Genomic DNA, 21,820 nt, shown 5'->3' on the forward strand with positions numbered 1-21,820 from the left:
AGTCGGATCGCGCAAACTCGGCTATTGGGCCCGAGCCCGGTTTCCGACGCCCTGATTGGACACGAGCCCCAGCCGCACACTGACACAGCACTCGTGTCCAATCCCGCGCTTCGATCAATCTGACTGTGATGACGTGTGGGGAGGTATTCTGTCTAGGTGGTGTCGGCCAAGCTCCCCACCGTTTGCCGAGGTGTATTCATGGTGCGCAAACCACCCAAGTATAGCTCAGGAATCTGATAAAATCGCTACGTCACTCCAACTGTCCTCGGTAAGAATCAACATGACTATAGAGCAGAGAAGGAAGACCAACACGTATTTTCAGTATTGTTTTGTGTTGAAGTTATTGCACCGAAGCAAAAACAAATTACTCTACTCTCTTCTATCAACGCGTTCAGTCGTCTATAGCGGTCAATATTAAGTAACCACCGGAAATTCCATTCATGATCAGTTTTCGACACGCGTGACCCATTTAAACGATCAAATGTTCTTTGGTTTTTTTTTCTGTTTCGAAAACATGAGAATCTGACGAAAAAGTCAGCACCTGGAATGATGCGCCTTTATAACCTCAATCAATTACTTGGAAATTACAAATATATTATTTATGGGCTTGACAAATTGATTGCCGCACGTACGTATGCCACTGTACGGTAATTCCAGCTCTAGCAACCGTCTGATATAGATATCTTTTTACGTAACGTCATCGGACCAGGCTAGTGGTAATTCCTCTTACTCTTCCTGAGAAATATAAATTCAGTGGTGAAAAATATAAGCTACAAAAGGTCTGCACTCAGCAGCAAGGAAACCACAATGAAAAATTGTGTAACGTCAGTGCCTTGTATTACAAGGCAGCGACGTCAAGTGCCTTGTAATACAAGGCACTTGACTTAAATACAAGGCCTTGCAAGCCTTGTATTTAAAGGACTTAAAACTCCGTCTCACCCTTTGATGCACCACAGTAGACGCTGCAAACCATCGGAGCCAGTCTGGTGCACAGAAAGTGTCACGTGACCTTGCACTTAGGCGCAGACAAATAAAAAGCTCACTGTCACGTCACACTCCCACTGCGCAATATTTCCGACTGGGATAGCTCAAAGCATCGGCTGTGGTACGTCGCATCTGCACACTTGCATTAAAGCGCTACCTCAGCGCTATCACTGAGCCTGCTGATGCTGCTGATGCTGCTGATGCTGCTGATGCAGGTCGGGAAGAGCGCTGGGATAGCGATGATCGAGCTGGTACACAATATTAGTCATACAGCGCTGGATCATCTGTAAGTTATGTTGAAGTCAGGGCTGTATCAGCGCTGTTCTTAGTGCTGGCTTACCGCTGTTCCTCATGTGTAAACCGGACTTCCAGGCCTGTTCAAGTCAGCACTATCGACACACACTGACACCGCTACATCAGCAGCTGCATCGCGCACCGCTGCATACAACCCGGATTAAAAAAAAAAAAAAATTTAGCGCAGACTCAGTGATGAGTCACCACTAAAACTATCGATGATGACGTTTTGACTTTGTGCTCTCTCAGCGCTGGGATGGATGTGTGAACCGCCCTTTTGACGTGGCACGGGGAGGGTGTAGAATAAAAATCAATATGATATAAATCTCGATTTAAATAAGACACGTTCTATTAAAATAATTTACAGGAAACCATTCCGGAAAAAAAAAATAATCCCGAAAGTATGTGTTTCATTGTTTGCCTATAATTGGATACTTTCTACGCGCATATTTTTTTCGTATTTAAATGAAATAATAGTCACACAAAGAATACTTATAGAAGACTGAACAAGAGAAAAAGGAGGCGTTCTTCTGAACAGATCAGAGCGTTGAGCTTGCTTTCTGCCTTTCACTTCTTTCGTCAGCTACGTAACCTCCGAGTACAACAAAATCAGAACGCAAAAAAAAGCTAGAAAAGTAAAGTCCCTTTGCAATCAAGTCAGAACGCGAGACGAAAATTAAAGCTCTTCTGCTACCTAAAAAACGAAGCTGTTCTTGTTAATAGTGTGGCGGGAATTACATTTAAAAAAAAAAGTTGTTAATTGAGCTCTACTTTATATGCACAGAAATTCTTTTTTCCGCATTGTTATCAGTGATCGGAAGAATTGATCAATTAATCCGCCACGTTAAAAAAAAAAATACATATTCTGCTAACGAATCAATATTTTACAGCTACAGGGGTTTAAATGAAAGTAACCTGATTGATATCAACTACGACGAACGATAACAAAATTCCAAAACTGCTATTGTATCGAAAAGAAAAAAGGACAGTAGGATGGTGCGCGCGCAGCAGTCAAAAGTGTTGAGTTCTCGCAACTAACTGGTAGCGCCACCTGCCGCCATGCCAAGGATTCGGAAAATGAAGTCAAGCTTATGCTGTGCCGGGGACGGTTCACCGCTTTCCGGGCTTGCCGTCATGGGGTCGTGCTTGCTGTATAGTTTACTGTGACCTAAAAATACAAGTTAGCGTTTTGACGTTCTCTCGCGTGCATAACAAAACGCAGGGACCCTCGTGACTCATTATGCCAACGTAAACTAAACATTTGGAGTTGCGCTACACGAGTTTTTGTGACCACGTGCACGAGCATAATGGCCATTCCACTATAAACTGCAAACCAAAAGGCGAGTGAATATCAATACCGCGTCAAACTCGGCAAATCTAAAAGAGGGACCTTTGAAATGATTCAGCAGGCTTATGTTAAAATCCAGTGGAACGTGAGAAGTGTTTGGAGTGGCGCTGGCGCTTGAAAGAATGACAGAACATCAATGGAAGGCAAAGGGAGGAGGTCGCCCCCTCGGTCTTCGTCTTCGAGCGATGTTCTGCGATTCTTGAACCGCGAGTTCCGCTCAAAACACATCACACAATTAATTGTTGCTGTTTTTACATAAACCTCCTGAATTATTTCAAATGTCTTCGTTTTATCTTTGCCGAGTTTGATGAGGGATTGATTCTGGCTCTCGTTTTGGTTTTGCAGTCCATGGTGAAATGGCCGTTGTCATCGTGCACGTCATAACAGAAACTCGTGTAGCGCAGATTCAAATGTTCACAGAATAACGTCCTTTGATATAACAAAAAACGAAGGACCCCGACTTAAACACTCGCGCGCCCATCACCATGCTGGCCTCTCTATTTACGCAAAAATATCAGTCTGTGAACTTTTTGATCGCATCTGTTACACCTGATTTAAATAAAATAAACATAGCATTTACTAACTTCTCTTCTTTTTTTGTCTTGTGACTTTTTTATATTTTGCACATAGGGTATAGTGCAAATGCACAAGCTTACCTGGACGCTTTGCTTCAGGGCGCAGCCGATGCAAGTGTACCCATCAGCGACCAAACGATCGATGGCTTTGGCCACGTCAGTACGGCTGGTGTCATTCACGGCTGTCAGCCTCTGAGTCACCGTTGCCGTAGAGCTGAAAACCACGATGCCGAGTAGGAAGTCGTTCGGAAGGACGTCCCGGACGAAGTGTGTGGCCGCACTCTTGAGACGAACCAGTCGCTCGTAATCCTAAGCGGGGACATCAACGAAGTGAAAGGTAAAAATGAAAAATTAATGCTAACTGGCAGGCACGTAGCCAGGATTTTGTTTCGGGGGGGGGGGGGGGGGGGGGGGGGGGGGCATGGGCTTTTCTTCCTTGCTACGTGCCTGCTAACCGGGTTGTTCTTGGACACGAACGTGGACAGACTTTTCTGCATGTGTGCATTCTATAGTAACTGCCAACTGAAGAAAAGCAGAGTGTGGCCTATTGTGATCCCGAGTCTTGCTTCCTCACTGGTTCTTTAAAGTTCTCATCGCATGACGTCGCATACTGATTGGCTGCAGAAGAATAATTTTATTTTCGACGAGTTACGCCCTGCGTTTATTAACCTCTCAGTGACTCTAGTATACGCACTACGTAAACACCAGTAAAGATACGTAGTTTAAATTGCGGTTGCAGCAAAAACTATATTAAATTTTCCTCGTTTTCCTTTGTTATATTTGTTGCGTGACAGGACTCATTCAAACTTGCTCACGTTGCTGAGGGGCGGGGATACACTTTCAGCGCTTCAGCGCGCTCGACGACACTACAGTCTGGCGAGTTCAGGGGAAACTCCTATCCCTTTTCATTTTAGCAGAGGGAACACTGGGGAAAAAGCGAATTCCTCTCCAGCGTTATCTGTGCTAAGGGGAAAATTGGTGGGCGTAGCCTTCCCTGGAAACGTACGCTGTCACTGACGTACAGATGCACTCTGTAACATGCGTATGAGTTCAAGGCGCACTTACATTCATGCTATGTGAAATATCCAGAGCCATGACCACTTTGCCCAGGCTGTCGTTTCTTTGCTGCACCTCTTGAAACTTCACCTGGACCTGAGTTTCGGCTACCGGGTCACCTAGGCTACAAGTTGCAACAAACATAGCGCCCAGGATAAAATGTATGTGAAAGTGCGTCACCGCTATGTTGTACTGACACACAACCAGCCATAAATCTAATCTCTGTTGCAAGTTAAGAGAAGCAGGGCTAGCTCCTCCCAGAAAGCTCTGCACTATATTTTCTCTAGCGGAGCGAAAACTGGAAAGGACGCGAGTTTCGCCTCCTGTTCAATCCTCGCTCTGGTAAGGCGTGAGAAAAAAGGGTTATTTGTGAACAAATGTTTGTCCAGATTTTTTCAACCTGAAACACAGATAACATGCGCAATTTGGAACGTGACACAATCTCATAATTGTTTTCGAGTGAACTAGAGCAAGAAAGGCTTTTTCCGGCGTCAGGACTCCAGTCTGCAACTGCTAGAATTGGTTGCAGAGAACCGTTGCGATAAGATAAAATTTTTGGGGGCCTTACTTCTGAAAGTCCGGGTTGTTACTGATGACATCCCAAGTAGACCTCTGTTGGCAGATGTGGTTTTGCTTGCTCGGGGCAAAGATATTGTGTTTCCGTTTCGAGTCGTCGCAAAATTGGGACACCTAGAAAAAAAAATTTAAACACGATGTTTCTGGAGAGATCACTCGAAGCTTTGATGGAGTTATACAGAAAGAAGTTATGCGTATTGGCACATAACATAGGAGAAGCGCTAAAGCGCGAAATGAATTGAAAAGAAAGTAAAAGGCTAACTTGCTCGCTTACGTATCTCCTTCGGCCTAAGGCGGTTCAAAGACGATTATATCTAGATAACATGCTTAATTTCGGTAATGTATGTTTACTGGAGGAACTATGAGTAACATGTCACTGTGGGTAAGTGAGAAACCTCTCATTTTGATATGGAGTCGACCTAGGATATTGAATGAAACAATTCCAAATCGTACAGCCACTCCAACGTTTGATAACTCAGGTTGCCTGCTCCATTAGGTTCTCTTTTGGTTTTATCTGAATAAGAAAAGTTTCTAAAAATGGCATGTTTGCTTCATATTACCAAGAAAAGACATTGAGCCCTTTATTTCAAGAAAACACCAGATCGCTATGGGCTTCAAAATCAGAGCGATTTTGAAGCACAACACGTGGCGGTTACTTCCTGTGTTCTGCAGAATGAGCTTTGCCCATAGCCGAGGCGTTGCTCAGACCGCGATACACTGTTACACATCTCCGTTTAAATTTAGCGCTCATATGCCCCTTTAAAGGGAGGCTGAAGAGGTTTTTACATTTAAGGAAACACACATATCGACTTCATTTAATGTCCAAAATCACAAATATCGATTTCTTTTTCTTTTTCAGTTTGGTGCATGGGGGCTGCAGAAAATATTTTTTAAGGTACCGCTGAAGGCGCTCCTTCCCGGAGCTTGACGCCATAAAATGAGTTTCCGCAATGCCCGATCTCGCGCATCTTCAGCGCATATAAAAGCTATCATGATGTAGAATACCCGAGACTGTGGTAAAAGCTGGAAAACTTGTATAACTTCGACCTAATTTCCCAGCTTTTACCACAGTCTCGGGTATCCTACACCATGATCAACATCCACCAGCTCGCCTGCACACTCAATGTTTTTTTTATAAATGCTATGCACGCGCACTCTTGCTATTTTTAAAAAGGACAGAAAAATACGCCACGTCTGGTGCCAGCGAGGGGGAATATACCTGACAGACTCGCAATAGACCTCTTGCTAAATTTACCAACTGTCAAGGAGAATGCAGGGATTCGTGTTCCACGCACCAGACGCGCACGCCTTCCCCGTATAAAATATTCGAAGTATATAACCAAAATAAATCATTCACGAACGCGCTTCCATGATGCAATTTGGTTTAGGCATATGCTCTAGAAAAGTTACTACTGCTGAGGCTTGCCCGTGTGGCGCGTGGAATACCAATCCCTGCATTCTCCTTGATGCCTGCTTAATTTAGCAATAGGCCTATTGTACGTGCGGCCCTCGACCGACAGGCACATGGCGGCCGAGAGATCCTCTTATGACGTAACGACTGGTAGGAGGTTTCCGTATTTTCTCGCGTTTAGTTACAAGTTCGGCGAAAACGAACATCATATTCAGATTCACGGTATAAGACCACGCTAGAATCAACCTCTGTCTTAGATTTTTCTTGTTTTTATTAAAGACGTGTTTCAGCTTCCCTTTAAATTCAACGAACGATGTAACATCGTCTACTGACGTCACGTGATGTCTTGCTTTAGGGGACACTGTTTCGTTCTATTTAAAGGTGAAATTGTGAGGTCGCCACATTCCCCACCAAATATGCCGTGTATATTTTTCAGCGAAATTTAGCAGGCGCTATCTACACACAAACACAGACCCCCGGGAACCGCCGCAAAACATCACCAAATAGGGGAGCTTTGACGGATCGTTACACGATACCTCCGATAACGATGCCCGATAATGTCGGCGGAATACCGGTGTGATGAGGTGGACTATAGAAGCGAGAAGAAAGGAAGACGAAGTGGGGCCGGGCAGTGTGGTGCGCGTGAAAAAGGGGGCTTCTGAAGGCAGATCGGCGACTGCGATGCTAAAAAAGACATCGGTGGCTCCCGCGGTCCCGACGGCAGCAACGACTGGTTCTGGACGGGCGGCTAGAGGCCCGTGAGAGCTAGCCCTGGCCAAGGGGACCGCCGCCTACGCCGGAAAGCGACCATTCCCCAAGCCGACCCAGAAGGCAGCACCCGTGGCCGCCGCTGACGACAACGTGAAGGTGCGGTGCCTGACTCGAGTGAGACTACGTCATCTATTTTCGTTTTTTCTTCTGTACATAATACACCTCTCTTTCTTTCACTCGCCGTCCTCGGGGTCTTTGTCCTTTATTCACCATCTTTCCATCACAACCGGGTATAGTTATCGGGGTCATCAGTTAACAATCTACTAAAACAGCTTAGTAAAGGCTATCGCCCTAAGGGAAAAAAAATATTCGCCAGGCTTACACCAGGAATGTAGGGCATGAACATGATGGAAGATTCCACTGGGTCCCTGGTGTTCTGGTAGAACTTTGCGTTGCACTTGGTCGACACTTTGCAGCCCCGGTACACGCGGCAAGGCTCGCCGTTCTTAGTGGAAGCCGTGAACCGCATGCGGACCGAGCAGGCGTTGGCCCGAACCTGGTCAAAGAGCAATAAGTTTCTGTTCAGCCATAGCGTATAAAATCTCTGTTTGGTCAACAATCGTAATAACAACATTTCTTTTTTTCATATCTTAAAACGGAGGACGAGGACAAAATGTGGCATGAGTGGCTTGACCGAGGTCCTGGCAACCCTAGAGCAGACGAACTCAAAAACACACACAAGAAAATAGTACAACACGAAAGAAATTTATTTGCACGATGCAGAAAGAAATACTCGTTGTAAGAGAGGGTAGATGCGACTGATATAAATAGACGTAATGTTTCGGTTCTTATAGCGTCTTCATTCCTTAAAGTATGGAGCTGCCCGTAGGGAACATGGTACGCCACTATTGTGTATGTCAATTCTATTTTTATTTGCATCACCCGCACGTACACACTAGCTGTTACACTCCTTTGTTTTTATGTTTTACTATCCCGCAATATATGTCTCTGCTTCGTTTTGGGCAGCAGTAAGTAAGCTCAACTCAACTGAAGAGTTCTGTGCACGTCCAGGACCTTCTCACTCAGCGGCGAAGCCTCGAACTACGATTGGCGTCCGAAGGGGAAGTTGCGCTACCTTTCCTACCTTTCGCATGACACATGAGGAGTCGTGGACAAGGTAAGAGGGGTAGTACAACTACCCTTCTGGATGCCGATCGCAGTTGGAGGTTTCGCCGCTCGCGATCGTCTTTATGTGTAAAATGTGTAGTGCGTCATGACGGGAAGACGCATCAGGCTTTGCGTACCATTCCAAACTCGCAGTAGAGGCTCGGGTACCGGTAGTCCCCAGCCGCGCCGTATTCGTCGAAGACACCGTACCTGTAGTGAGCCCATTCGTGGACCAGCTGGAAGGCTGCAACGAATTTTAAGATGTCATTGCTAAACAATATTAAAAAGACAGCAAAACTTCAATACAGAAAAGTGGAAAAGTTCTACGCTCCGATAAATAAGCATTTGAAACCCAAAAGCAAGGGAGGACCATGAAAAGTCTTCAAATGTGAGCCCTCAACTGCAAACAGCAAAGTTTTTTTTCGTATACTGCATGTTTCTCCTGCATCTCACACATTCATTGGTCCATAAAAACATTTGTAAAGGTAGTTACAAAACCAATAAGCGCTTAAATCGATGCTTCTTTATCTGAATGAATATAGTGACAAGCTTCGCACCAAAAGAGTGCGCGAATTTAAATGCAGGTTAAAAATATTTAGGCGAATACAACACGAATATACAAAAATATTGTAAAATTGTCACTGCACCTTCTGCCTCAGTTCTTACTGCAATACAAAGCGTTCAGGTAGCATAATTATTCCTTGGCTAACATGAATTTTGTATGTTTTATTTTTGGTGCCTGTCTTATTCTTGTTTACTATATCACAAAATGCTATATACTGCAGTTTTTTTTAATAAAAGTTTTGCTCTTATAATAAACACAGTGTATAGTTTGTCTCCTCGTTTTTTTGTTTTTTTTTGTTGTATTGCCTGTAGGCTCCCCCCCCCTCCCCTCCCCTTCTCAAATAATAAAATAATTGGGCCCCATATGCAAATGAATAAATATAAATATAAGAAAGAAAGGTGAAAACAACACAAGTGGCACTCGTGTTCGTCATTCTTATTCCACTTATTGGTAGCCCTCTATGTACTTTGGTCTCCTCAAATGTTTTTACTGGTGGCTTGTTATAGGATAATAAAGCGTACAAAACCCCTCCTCATCCTAAAAAAAATATGGCTGCTTCCCGGTGCTGCAGTTGCGAATGTTTTTCTAGCACTTTGAGTCTTGTGTTCAACATATGATGATAAAATAACAAAAAAGGTCGATGCAGTAATTAGGGCCCCATTCCGAGCTTTCTCTGTGTTTTTCTTGTTTTGGTTCTAGAACAGAGATGGGCAATCATGTACACTGCGCGGCACTTTTAGCGCGAACGCGATTTGGGCGCATTTTTGTATTTTACTTCGAAAGGGTACTGGCGAGCATCAAAATTTACCCTATCCGAGCACTTTCCACCACTATAGTACTTTTGACGACCGTTCATTAAAACTGAGAAAGAAACAGAAAAAAAGTACTGATGACTTTTTCGCGCTAATAGCACCTGTCGCAGAGTATGTACCTTGAACAGAAGATGCTTTTGCGATCAGGTTACAAAAAATGTAAACGATATTAGGGTGACTTTAGCGTGAGAGCGGCCTTTCTTCCATTTTTTTTTTTTTATTTTACGCAAAGTGTCAGGTTATTTTAGCTTAAATTATGTTTCGTTTATCACATCGTTTGAAAATGGAGGTGTTCAGCGAAACAAAAAAAAATCAAAACATATGAGTAATTTATCAGTACCCTCATTTAAAAGACTTCATCCAAAGTTAGCCTTATCCTAGTAGAACTGTGGAAATGATGAGGAGACAAGGTACATATAATAAACAATTGAAAAGAGGTGGGTCGGTTTCCAAATCCCTAACGAAGAAAACGGTTTAGAAAACCCCAAATACGTGGTACGCATCGTGAGATTCTACCCATGTTTAACCTGCTCACTAAGCACCACAAGTATTCCAAACACATACGCTCGTCAGGAGAATATCCAAAAACGATAACAAACGGTCGTTAAGCACGAAGCTTATTACCCGTTTCTTTTGTGGACGCGGCAATTCTAGATCCCTTTCGTCACTTTGCGAAATGAAAGAGAAAATTACTATTGCACCTGCAACACTCGCATCGAAACTGGAAAACACCTTATCAGAAAGATACGACTGTTTGAAAGCCCGCAGATTCGGGTACTGTTGTTGCTCAAGGTGCAGGATAAAGCGCTAAAGTTGCTCAAGGTTTTCCTGGTCTTCCTTGGGGCTGTCACTGAGAGTTGGGGTAAAAGCGAAAGCAGAACGCTCGCAAATACAGGGCGCTGATATCGGCGATTCCGATATAAAGAACGAGAAAGAGAGCAACACAAAGGTGGGGGAAAAAAAACACACTATAGACCAAAGGTTACGTGGGTTCGTTTTGCCGCGACGAGCTCAAGTTGTGCGAGTGCTTGTCAACTTTATGTATTTCGTTTTCTTTTCTCGTTTCTTTTTTTTTTTTTTATACGCGATGCCGGTGTATTTTGTTTCGTTTTGCAAAGTAAAGCTAAAAACTATCTAAGTACAAATCTTACAGGGGATGTTTTACTGCTCCTTAGTGTGTATACTAAGGCGTCGCCACGGATAGACACCTATCGGTCAGGACCAGCCACTGCAACCATCGACGTTTGCGGCTGCGCCGCGCCCTTCCGGTACGGGCCGAATGCACGGGACCTTTCACTCAAAATCATTATATTAACTCTATGGTAAGCTACTATACACTGCCGTGTTCTAAACTATGAATCGCCGTGTGCCCTTTTCTTTTACTAGCCTCAGTCCACCATCGCTTCTCTCGTCGATGCACAGCTGGAACCGACTTAACGAACGTAAGGCTCGCTGCTGCAAAGATCCAGCGTACTAACCTAGGCCATACGGATCTATATAACGTCAATCCGGAATATCATGACCTTGAAGTAAGTAATACAAAGGAAATGAATTGGCGAGCTAGTTAGTACACCAATTCTGTTCTGCTGCCGCTTCTTCAGTTGGCTCCTTCCTCTTGCGAGGCATTGTGAAGACTGGCGCAAGCAGTGAGCACCTCGTCCCTCAACCCACGTATGCGCGCAATAAGAAGGGGGGGGGGGGGGGGGGGTTGTTACGACGCACATAAGCTTCGCGACATTGGTAGCGCAAACAAGCGATCGCCGGCTTTTTTTTTCTGCATTTATTTTTAGTATTGAAAGGCCGTCTTAAAAACCACTATTGTGATGAAGAGGGCTTTATTGAGCCGTATACTGTTCATGCATCATACAAAAGGCACCCTCTTTTCTCCGGACATGGCAGAAGTATCTGCGCCCATGGGAAAGTGACTCCAATCAGTTATTGTAGGAACAACGTTGTACAGAGCCGTCGTACAATGAAATAAACACGCCTCGAACAGCGTCTAGAGACTGTCGTTTGTATCATGCGTTAGAGGACTGGCCGCGGCTTTAGGGAACTATCCCAAGCGGTAGAATGTAGTGCCCGCCAATACCTCTTCGAAGCAAGATACGAAAATCGGCTGCAGAAACCACTATTCTTGGTTGTTTATGAGCTGCGATATAATTGGTCATGAGACTCACGGCGCAGCTCATTGTGAATAGGAATTTAGCGTGAATACCGAAATTAGCGGGGAAACTGAATTATTAGGGAATTGTGGTAGACCGTTTCCGCAGCCCGCTAAGCACCCGGATAGGGCTCCGTAATCCGCCACAAGACCTTGAGCTATGCAGAGAAGGCTGGCGGCGCGCATGCGCAGCTGCGGCGTTTTCTTCGGGGATACCGTAGCAGAGGAGAAGAACGATCTACTACAACCCCCTAATGCCTAGCTTACGTGACGTCAATGGTTCCGCTAAATTTAGCAGGGAACCTGCATTTGTCTTTAGACCCCGTTGCCTCCGGTCACGTGACGTCAAGTTTCCCGCCAAATTTAACGACGAAACTGAATTGACGCATAGATCACGTAACGCCAATTAGGAGGCATTAGAAGGTCAGAAAGGTCTACGAAATCAGGGAAGAGGGGGGGGGCGGGGGGGGGTAACTAAAAGGTGCTACCGCATTAAAGAAAATAATAACACTGATGCCGTGTTCGCGCTAACAGTGTTGTGTAGTGTACCTTACCGTCCCATGCATCTGCGTTTCAGAATGACGACCGGAATTTTTCATTGGGGCAGGGATAGGGGGAGGGGGGAGTGGTTTAAATAAAAAAAGTTTACAATATTTAAAAGCAAATACCCGGGCTGCCGTATGTCTTCGAAGTGGTCCCGTTCAAGCCGCTGAGGAAAGCCGGCGTGATGTGGATGTATTCTCCGACTTCCCCGCATCCTCTTGGCTGGAGCGTGTACGGCGTGTCTCCGTACTCCGGGTTCGGCTCAGCCACGCGTAGGTCGGCACCGTCGAACAGATTGCTGGCCGTGGCCTCTGCTTCCTCTCTCCGGGGCCAGGTGGACGGCACGGCGATGGTGACGTCCTTGAAGAAGACCCGACCCCGCGTCGCTCGGTGTAGGAACAAGGAAGCTTCCCGGAACAGCGCCTGCATTGCAACAAATATTACGAGCGAAAAAAAAGTTGGATAAGAGTGCTACTTACTATACACTTCTTAAACGATCCGTTCAGGCGAAAAGTATAAGGCCACAGGACTCAGGACGCATGCAAGCATCTGCTAGCCCGCAGAAGAGAGCTACTACGCGAGCAGGGAACCTGTTCCATATGCCCAAGATCCAACGATGGCTACGAGCGCAGACGGAGATTATTGGAAAAGTTCGCAAACAGAGGCTTTCTTGTCGCATCTAGAAAGTCAAGCTTGTTTCATGCCTATCTAGCCAAAGTCAGTATGTCATACAAAGCGTCTCATTCCTCCACTGCGGGTGGAGCGTCTCCAAGTTTCTGCTATGCACTCAACTGGTATTTCAGACGCGGTGCTGTATCGAATTGTGTAAAGGCCTGTTCACACACTTGCAACCGAGTAGGACCGGCCGAGACAAGGCTGTTTTTTAAGCCCGTTGTGAGGCTTAGAACCTGCTCCGTAGCAGTGCATTCGGTCCAAAACAGTCGCAAGAGGTTTAAAACCGGTCTTGTCTTGGTCGGTCCTATTCGGTTGCAAGTGTGTGAACGCGCCTTAAAGGGATACTGAACCGAAATTTCGAGCTCACTAAATAAGGCCGGGCAGATAGGCGGGAAGCTGCAAAACCAAGAAATATCACTCATACGGCGATATATCTAACGGATCGCCGTATTTTTTGGAAAAGAAGTGCACGATTGAACCCGGCCGACGAGACCGACGAAACAAGGCCCGTCACGATTCCCATTCTCTCTCCTCCTCGATACGTCCCGTCGAGCTGGTGAACCGAAGCGAGGAAAAGAGAAGCGAGGCCGCTTCTCCTCATTCTGAAATTCTCCCGGAGACAGTTACGTCAAAGACCTCGCTTGATCGCGCCCTTCTTTTCCAAAAGTACGGCCATCCGTTTGAGATATCGATGTACGAGTGATGTTTTGGGGTTTGTAGCGTCCCCTTCAACACTTCTGCAGCCTTACTTTGCGAAATCCAAATTTAGGTTCAGTATCCCTTTGAGGGGCTACACTGCCCAGAAAAAAAAATCCTGCAAAAAATGTTGATTAGGAAAAATTAAATATTTACATCCACCAACATCTAGAGAGTATTCCCAGAAAGTTTAATTAGTTTACACTGCATAATTAATTTTTTATAAATTATTTTCTATCCACCGAAGCTAAAGAAAAGGTAGGGTTCGAGCACTTTGAATGCATTTTTCTCCGTTCCACTTTTTGGTAGAAATTCCATTTTAGTCAATCTATCGTTTGATAATGCAAAACAGGGAAAGCCCATCCTTCCCTTTTCCTGACTGGAATTTAATAAGGAGTGCGGCTATAGAACTTTTTTGTCACTTTACGGATGTCTTTTATAAAAAATGTTGACATTTTGTCGAAGGCACAGAAGACCAAAAGCTTTACCAATTTCGCAGAAGAAAAACTTTATAAAAATAAAAGACTTTTTACAAAAACCTTTCCGTAGCCGCACCATCTAGGCGTTTTGCTACATATCTAGCAAATAAAGATCTCGAATATTGTGATAGTTTTTCGACGAAAGATTAACTAATCATTGTAGGCGTGTTGCTGATAGAAGCTGCTCTAATTTCCTTGCCATTTAACCGACAGACCTGAAATTTTGTTATGCATCCTCTAGCATGACCACCAGCCTACCCTGTAAATTTCAATAATTTTAAGCCAAGTGTTCAAAAGTTGACCCTCCTAGGGGGTCCCCCTTAAGTGGCACTGACAGAAACAATTATATATATATATGTATTTTTTTCTTTGAAGTCATATAAAAAGGACACTATCTTGAAAATTTTAGTTTGTGAAGTTCTTTTAGGGCCCTTTCGACGATCTCAAATTCTTTGAGACTATGCGAGGTCGAAGAGGACGCGATATGAATTTTTGTGAGCGACGTGAGGTGCTGCGTGAAAGGCTGCCCCGGCGGTGCCACAACCGAATCGACGGTACACAAACACCAAACTCGGTTGTTTTGACCGCTTGACGATTTTCTTTTCGAAGTTTGAGAGGTCGTCGGGCTCCGAAAAGAGAACTTCGCCCGATTTCCCGAATCCCCGATCATCCTCACTGCTACACGTGCCGAGCGCCGCCATGTTTTTTAAGGGAGGATAAAACGTCAGAAGGTGACATCAATTCCGAACTCCGATTTTCAATCTTTCAAAACAAGGGGGAGTAGTGCGTTCGCTATTTCGTTAAAAAACAGGCTTTATGAAGGCCGTTATTAAATAATATACAAGCGTCGCTTACTAGTCTTCTAAATTTCATAATCGATTGCGTCACAAATAAAAAGAAGCAAAGGGGGTAAGAAGAAGTCAACCAAGATTGTTTTCTGTGTGAAAATTGTTTTGCGCGTTGTGGTGTCGTGCCCCTTTAAGCCTCTTACGACGCAGTCTGTCGTTAGCCGTCACAAAAGATTTAAAAACCGGTCTTTTCTGACTCGATCGTCGTCAAACGCAAGTGTGTGAACGGGACTTTAAGGCCCGTTCACACACGTGCAACCAAGTATGACCGAAGCAGACAAGACCTGTTTTTAAGCCTCTTACGACCGGATGCGAAGCAGCGGAGCTGGTGGAAAACCGTCTGAGGATGCTTAAAAACCGGTCTTCTACTCTTATCTCAGACGGTTGTTCAGCGTGGGCGAAATCATAGCCTCCTCTATTAGCCCCGAGAAGTTCGCGTGGTGCCCCCCCCCCGCCCCCCCCCCCCCCCCCTCCCCCTTACGGCGAACCGGGGTGACGTCACGGCGAGGAAAGAATTTTTCCCCGACTCGCCCCGCTCGGCCAGTGGAGGCTGTGACGACGCAAGCTGTCGGCGCGCTCGTTTCTATTTTTTTTTTTTTTGCGTGTTTTTCGTAGGAAGTGTAAATTTTTATATGTGCCTTTATTGAGGTATGGCCTGTAGCTACAGGTGAAACTTCAACCAACATTTTAAGCATGCTTGACATGGCAGGCAACGCATGAATCGCAGCTGGTATATGAAAATAAAGAAATATGGCCACAATTGCAGGAGCATCATTATAGATTTACATCTCGCACATAAATGCTGTTGATGGTCTGAATGAATTGGCAGGTTATGTATACTATTTTTTTTATCTCTGCTTTTAAACAAGATCGCCGAAGCAGAAAAGCTGCATGCTCCACGAGCAACATGCTAAATACAGTCTGGGCCATGGGAAGAGAATCACAAGTAAGACAGCCCAAGTGCAGGAGCAAAGTAAAAAAACAAGGAACATTTTTATATACATTGCTCGCATTTCACCTTTGCTGGATTCGGATAGTATTTCAAAGGACTACACGGGTGGTATTTGTGGACTTGTTTATATCAACCCTCAAGAAATGTATAACAAACGTACGCGAAGATGTCTAGCTCATTATTAGTCCCTTAAGCCCGAAAATTGAGACTTTACTTAAATCAAATTGTCCTGAAGCTAAAATACCAGAAGCTTTTCTCACGCAGACTGTCGCCCTTCACAGGTTCCACATTTTCTGCTATTAGTGCTGCATCTACCGCTGGACAGACGTTAGAATGCTTGCTTTTACTCCTGTTTTCCTGTGTTGTCAGAGAGTCCAGCTGTAGGGAGTTTGGAGGCTGAGGAAGCTTTTGGGGACCTGCAGCAGCCTCTTTTAATTAGAAATGAAAATTCAGACTAAACGGTGTATTTTTTTAATACCCAAGGCTGGAATAAAGAATGTCAGGAAGAACTATAAACATTCCATATTACGGCACCATTGCTGTGCATATTTTGGGCAGTTCAATACATATGATACAGGCAACTGGGGGCAATTCGGCCGTTTTTGCTGCTACCATACAAACTAATATTCAGTAATGTTGCATCTTTAAGAAATATGCCTGCATACGTGCATAAACTATATAAATTATTCACGAAGAAGCTACATTTATGTAAAACAGCCCTGTCCTACGAGCACTTCAAAGATCATCAGACACAGTTTCTTTAAAACATCTGCGAACCAGCGCATGCAGAGTGGAAGCGCAGAGTCAGGGTCGCGAGCTAATTTGCCGACCACCCAAAGGCCCTTGGTATAAATGCCACTTCAAATGCCTTGAAAACGGGATGTAATATCATCCTAAATCATGAACAGGCAAGTAACAGAATTCCAGCGTCTCAAACACTTGCGCCACCGCTTCACCGACTGTTCGCAAGATTGCCTTGTGTCGTGTGGACGGACGGGGAGTTTCATCGGCGGAATTGCATCCTCCGATAGCTTACGGGATTTGTAACCCAATTTTAAAGGTAAAAGAGGCAAGCAGGCTTATAAACTGTACGGAAGCACGTCAATATCGGCCTAACTCAACGTCTTGTACACCGGGTACACGAAGTCCAGCTCCTCGAAGAGCTTCCGGGACACAACGCCAAACCGGGAAACCGGTGCTGGGAAGCGAGCCGATGCGAGGTCGCGGAGCGGAGTCCTCCCCCTGACGTCACGGTACCCCTCACCCAATCAGGGCGCTGCGACCGCAGCGACGCTTGTGTTCGCTCTCGGGGCTATTACGGAGAAAGCCTGGCGCGTCGCGAGAAAAGACGGCCGCCGAAAATGGGACAGGAGGGGCGGGGAAACGGGAGCGGAGGGAAGATTGCCTGCTGGCGCCACACAAGAGCGAACGGCCAAACGCAAAAACACTTTTTTTTTTCTCTTTTCTTTTCGGTATTGTGGACAGGAGAAGCTCAGTGTCAACCCTTTCCCTTTTCTGCCTGCGCCCGGATCTGCGAAACGGTTCTTGAAAGCGAAACCGACGGTCGCGGCCGTCGGTTTAGTTTAGTCAAAACTGCATGGTTCTTCCGCGGCACGATACGATGGTCCGACGACGACGCACTCCGCTGGCACGCCGACAACTCCGCCGACGCCACCGGTATCGTGCGTTGCTGCCAGAGCCCTTTCAAATCGCCGCAACAGTTTCTCCCGGAGTACGAAAACGACGGTGACGAAAGCGCGAAAACAAACGTGGTTCGGGGAGCGGCCAAACATGACCTAAGCGCTCGCACACTATCCCTGCCCCTTCTGCTCTGCGCTACCATATTGGTCACCGTTCCGCGCGCTCCTCTTCTTTTGTAGCGTGAGCTACACTGGTCAAGGTTGAGCAGTTTCGCGTGGTTCCCAAAGAGCCGTGCTGCGCAGGCGCGAGGAGCAGTGACGTCACACGGCGCACAGCTGGCGCGCCGGCGCCGCCGCCGCGCGCTCTCCGCCGCCACCACGCGCGCCTCGCCGGTCTGCGCATTCCAGAGGAGTGACGCCATAGCCGCGGCTAACGCACTGGCGCCGCCGCGTGCCCAGCTGTGCGCCGCCGTTGCGCAGTAGCCAAGTCTGACGCTGCACCGGAGCCGCTTGATAGCACCTCTCATTTCGTGCGCATAAGCTCACACTACGTATATCCTGCCATAGCCGAGCTAAGCCACCGCCATTTTTCCTGCGGCCGCGCGCCCTATGGCTTCGTCGTCGACGTGCCAGGCTTTCTCAGTATAGAGGAGGCTATAGCGAAATGAATTGAACGCAATTTAAGCTGACCCCAGAACTCGGTTTCGTAACTTGTCGCGCTGAGATTTACTACAGAGATTTCAGAAGTTGGTGGAAGCTTTCGCTAGAACTGTAAAAGATTGGTACATGTGAGAAAATCAAGAAAACTCAAAAACTACTTTATCTCTATACTTTGCATGTACACCCGCCGGCAGGCATGTACACCCGCCGGCAGGCCTGCCCCCAACCCCCCCCCCCCCCCCCCCCCCCCCCCGAGATCTTCCATTTTGCTTTGACCTCCTCCCCCCCCCCCCTCCCCCTCGTACAGCATTTTGTCATGGGCGGCCTGCCCGGCGGCAATATGAAGGTGAACACCTTACCTGGTTTCTTGCCTGTTTTACGGCTCCCTGAAGGTATATGAACTCTCAAGGTCTCAAATGGTACGTGGCTTGGGCTCTAAGCTTTGCGTTCTGGCTACGTGCCTGGCTACGTGCCTGGCTACGTGCCTGCCCGGCGGCAATATGAAGGTGAACACCTTACCTGGTTTCTTGCCTGTTTTACGGCTCCCTGAAGGTATATGAACTCTCAAGGTCTCAAATGGTACGTGGCTTGGGCTCTAAGCTTTGCGTTCTAGCCCTCTTCTGGAACAGAGCTTGTTCCAAAACTTGCAGGAGTGTCCAAAACAAGAAGAGGGCTGTTCACCTTCATATCGCTCAAAGGTGTACACTAAAAAATTAAAGAAGTTTACAATTTTCTGTAACACCCAATTAGAGCGCAGCTCTTGAGGAGGGGGAGGGGATGGTACGGAAGGGGAGGGTATTCCCGCTTTTTCCCCGCTAAATTTAGCGAAGAAATTTTTCCGTAAATATAGTGGAAACATTTTCCCCTCGTGACGTCACACGTGACGTCACATGTGACGTCAGGAGGGTAACTTTCGTTACTCTATTGAGAGCAACCCTCAAAACCCTCACGAGGGTACCCCTTGTGGACCTCGTGAGGGTAATCCCCGTGACCCTCGCGACGGCAGTTCCGTGAAACTCGTGAGGGTAACCCTCGTGACCCTCGTGAGGATAACCCTAGTAACCCTCGTGAGGGTAGCCCTCGTAACCCTCGTGAGAGTAATCCTTGTAACCCTCGTAACGTCATTATGAGAACTTCCCATAATGCAACGCGCGGTTACGCTGACGCCGACGGCGACGCCGCTCAAGCTGGAAACGGGCGCATAAGAGCTGCAATCTAAAACAATAATATGCGTTACTGTGGCGCTTGTTTGGGCCAAATGAAGTGAAGAATAGGTAAACCAATTCTATTTTCTTTCCGTTTCACTAATTTTTCAATCGCAGTAAACGCCAGAATAGCCCATATATATATATATACATAATACAGAGGAATACTTCAAGGCAAGTGGCAGAGCGAAAACTTGGGATGGAAGGGTATTAACATGTAAAAAGGAAAGGGATCAACCAGATGCAGGAACCGTGATTGTATACGGGGAGAAACTGAGGGAGTGGAGGGGATGAAAGCGCAAGGGGGATGTCAGAGCTCCAAGCACCGATTGGAAGCATTAGAGGGTGAACGGAAAGGCTAGACGCCTTTTGCCTCCACCCACTGTCTCCCTCCAGTCAGAGCAAACAAGAGCATCGTCTGCTCCTCGCGCAGTGACTCGCGTTTGAACACCAGACGAAGGCGTTCGGCGTTCGAACGCGCTCGAACCGCGATTAAAGCGCGAAACACATGTACGACGAAACCGTCCGATCCGACGTCCGACCGCGCAATACGACGGTCGGAGGCGAGGGTTTTCAACGCTCTCCGATGCTACGAAAACCCTCTCCCCCCAAGGTCATTCCGGCAGTCCGCACGTCGGATCGGACGGTTTCGTCGTACATGTGTTTCGCGCTTAAAGACGAGGCAGCTCGTCTTCGCCTACCCACTCTCCTTCTAATCAAAGCTCGGTACTCTGACCACCCCGCGCACCTCTCATACTCTCCTCCCTCTGTGTTCCTCCCCTTATTGTGTACGGTGTGGAGTCTGTGGGTTCACCTTGATGTTGACGATGATGTTCTCGTCCGGTGTCACGGATGGGTGTATGGCTACGACAACGTCGCGGTATCCTCCGTCCGTCGTGTCAATACGCACGCCGCCGATAAGCGGGAAACACAGAGCCGCCACCAAGGGCAACGATAAGGTAGCTGCCTTCATCTCGGACCTAAGAAGAAATAAAAACGCCGTTGAAGCACGTGTTGTATACGGTACGCTAATTCAAACACGCATACGGCAATCAAAACCGGCTGAGGAGCATCTATGAGGGGCGGCACTTCGTCTACCTCTTTCGCGGAGGTGGCGATGACGTCAGAACGGCGAGATCTGATTGGCTGGATTGGAAGGATACTGGGTGGACCTCGAGAAAGCTAGGATTGAGGTGTACACACTATCCTTCCAATTCAGCCAATCAGAACCAGGCGTTCTGATGTCATTGCAACCCGTGCTCAAGAAGCACCCTCCGCATATCCGCCCACAACTAAAGAAACGCGTGCCGTGGCGACTTCCTAACACGCTATCATCACATCGCAGCCAATGAGATTACGGCATTGGTATCAGAACCCGGAAGACCTAATCACAAATGTTTGGTCACCGAGAGCTGGAGAAACGCAGGGCGTCACTTATCACGTTAAAACTTGTCTTCTACCTGGTTCGTTCTCCGGAGTTCTTATCGGCTAATGCCGCGTTCTCTTTGGCCGAGGGGCAATAATGTGATACTCAGGACGCAGGCGCCGCTCCCTCCGTTTCTGAAACTGTCAGTAACTATGGAAGCGTGAACGTAAGAAACCAAGCGAGGCGTTTCTTAAGGTGTCCAATGCTACAAAACGTCATTTCCTTCCTGAGTTGTAGGAGCTTCGTATCACCAACCTGTTCATGGGTGGCTTTGTAATAAACAATTGTTTTACGCTCCGTTTGAGTAGATTGGCGGCGGGACAGGTTTTCTCCCCGCGAGCTTAGTAGACGTCTAAACCGCGCTCACGTGGCAAATGCATCATACAAAAGAAAGTCTGCCGACCCCCTCTGAGGCGTGTTTTCCTCTCGTCACATATTGGCCATACAAACACTGTCCGCGGACATGGTCGAAGCATATACATGTCTGAAGGAAACATGCATGGTTCGAAGATGCGTGAGGCGTAGGCGCAGGTAATTCTCTCGCGTCTACGGAGAACACCGTGACCTGTATGATGTAAAAGCAGTGTGACTACGGCTTACGAAGTGTTTAGCGAAATCGAGAAAAAGAAAAGCACGTTTTATGGTATCCTCTTCGATGCTCGGGGTCCATGGAGAAAAGCTTGCCTTGGCGACTTACCGTGCAGGGAAGCAGCGACGAAACTGGCAGATGGGAGCGCGTGTGTGCAACTGATACCGCTCTCGGCCGCTACTCGGTAAGGGACCGTTTTATATGGAAGCTGTGACGCTGCCCGGATAAGATAACCGAGCTGCCCCCGCATGACGTGTTGGGCGATGAGAGACGTATAGGGAGGGCTACAACTTAAACGCCTCACGAAGAAACACCTTTTTTTTATCGCGCAGATTTCACGAGTCCTTCCTTCTCGCCCACTTCCTCAAGCGGCTCTACGTTCTACACTCGGCGAGAAAGTCAACTAGGGGCCCTAAACTTGTCAAACACAAAGTTGGAGCCGAAAGT

The 21,820-nt window shown here is 46.8% G+C and overlaps 1 protein-coding gene across 1 annotated transcript in view; it reads right to left on the reverse strand.

Moving 5' to 3' along the window:
* LOC120836244 (calcium-activated chloride channel regulator 1) overlaps positions 1–21,548 on the reverse strand; it is a 36,831-nt gene extending 15,283 nt beyond the window's left edge. The window contains exons 1-8 of the mRNA XM_042286632.1: positions 21,482–21,548; positions 20,173–20,338; positions 12,329–12,626; positions 8,260–8,366; positions 7,338–7,511; positions 4,826–4,947; positions 4,267–4,381; positions 3,283–3,510 (exon numbers count right to left, since the gene is read on the reverse strand). Of these exons, the coding sequence (XP_042142566.1) occupies positions 3,283–3,510; positions 4,267–4,381; positions 4,826–4,947; positions 7,338–7,511; positions 8,260–8,366; positions 12,329–12,626; positions 20,173–20,331 (1,203 nt within the window). The 5' untranslated portion in view covers positions 20,332–20,338; positions 21,482–21,548. The remainder of the gene's footprint in view (positions 1–3,282; positions 3,511–4,266; positions 4,382–4,825; positions 4,948–7,337; positions 7,512–8,259; positions 8,367–12,328; positions 12,627–20,172; positions 20,339–21,481) is intronic.
* Between the last annotated feature and the right edge of the window lie 272 nt (positions 21,549–21,820).

Source organism: Ixodes scapularis, unplaced genomic scaffold (assembly GCF_016920785.2).
Source record: "Ixodes scapularis isolate PalLabHiFi unplaced genomic scaffold, ASM1692078v2 PGA_scaffold8__174_contigs__length_109621045, whole genome shotgun sequence".
Classification (NCBI taxonomy): Eukaryota; Metazoa; Arthropoda; class Arachnida; order Ixodida; family Ixodidae; genus Ixodes; species Ixodes scapularis.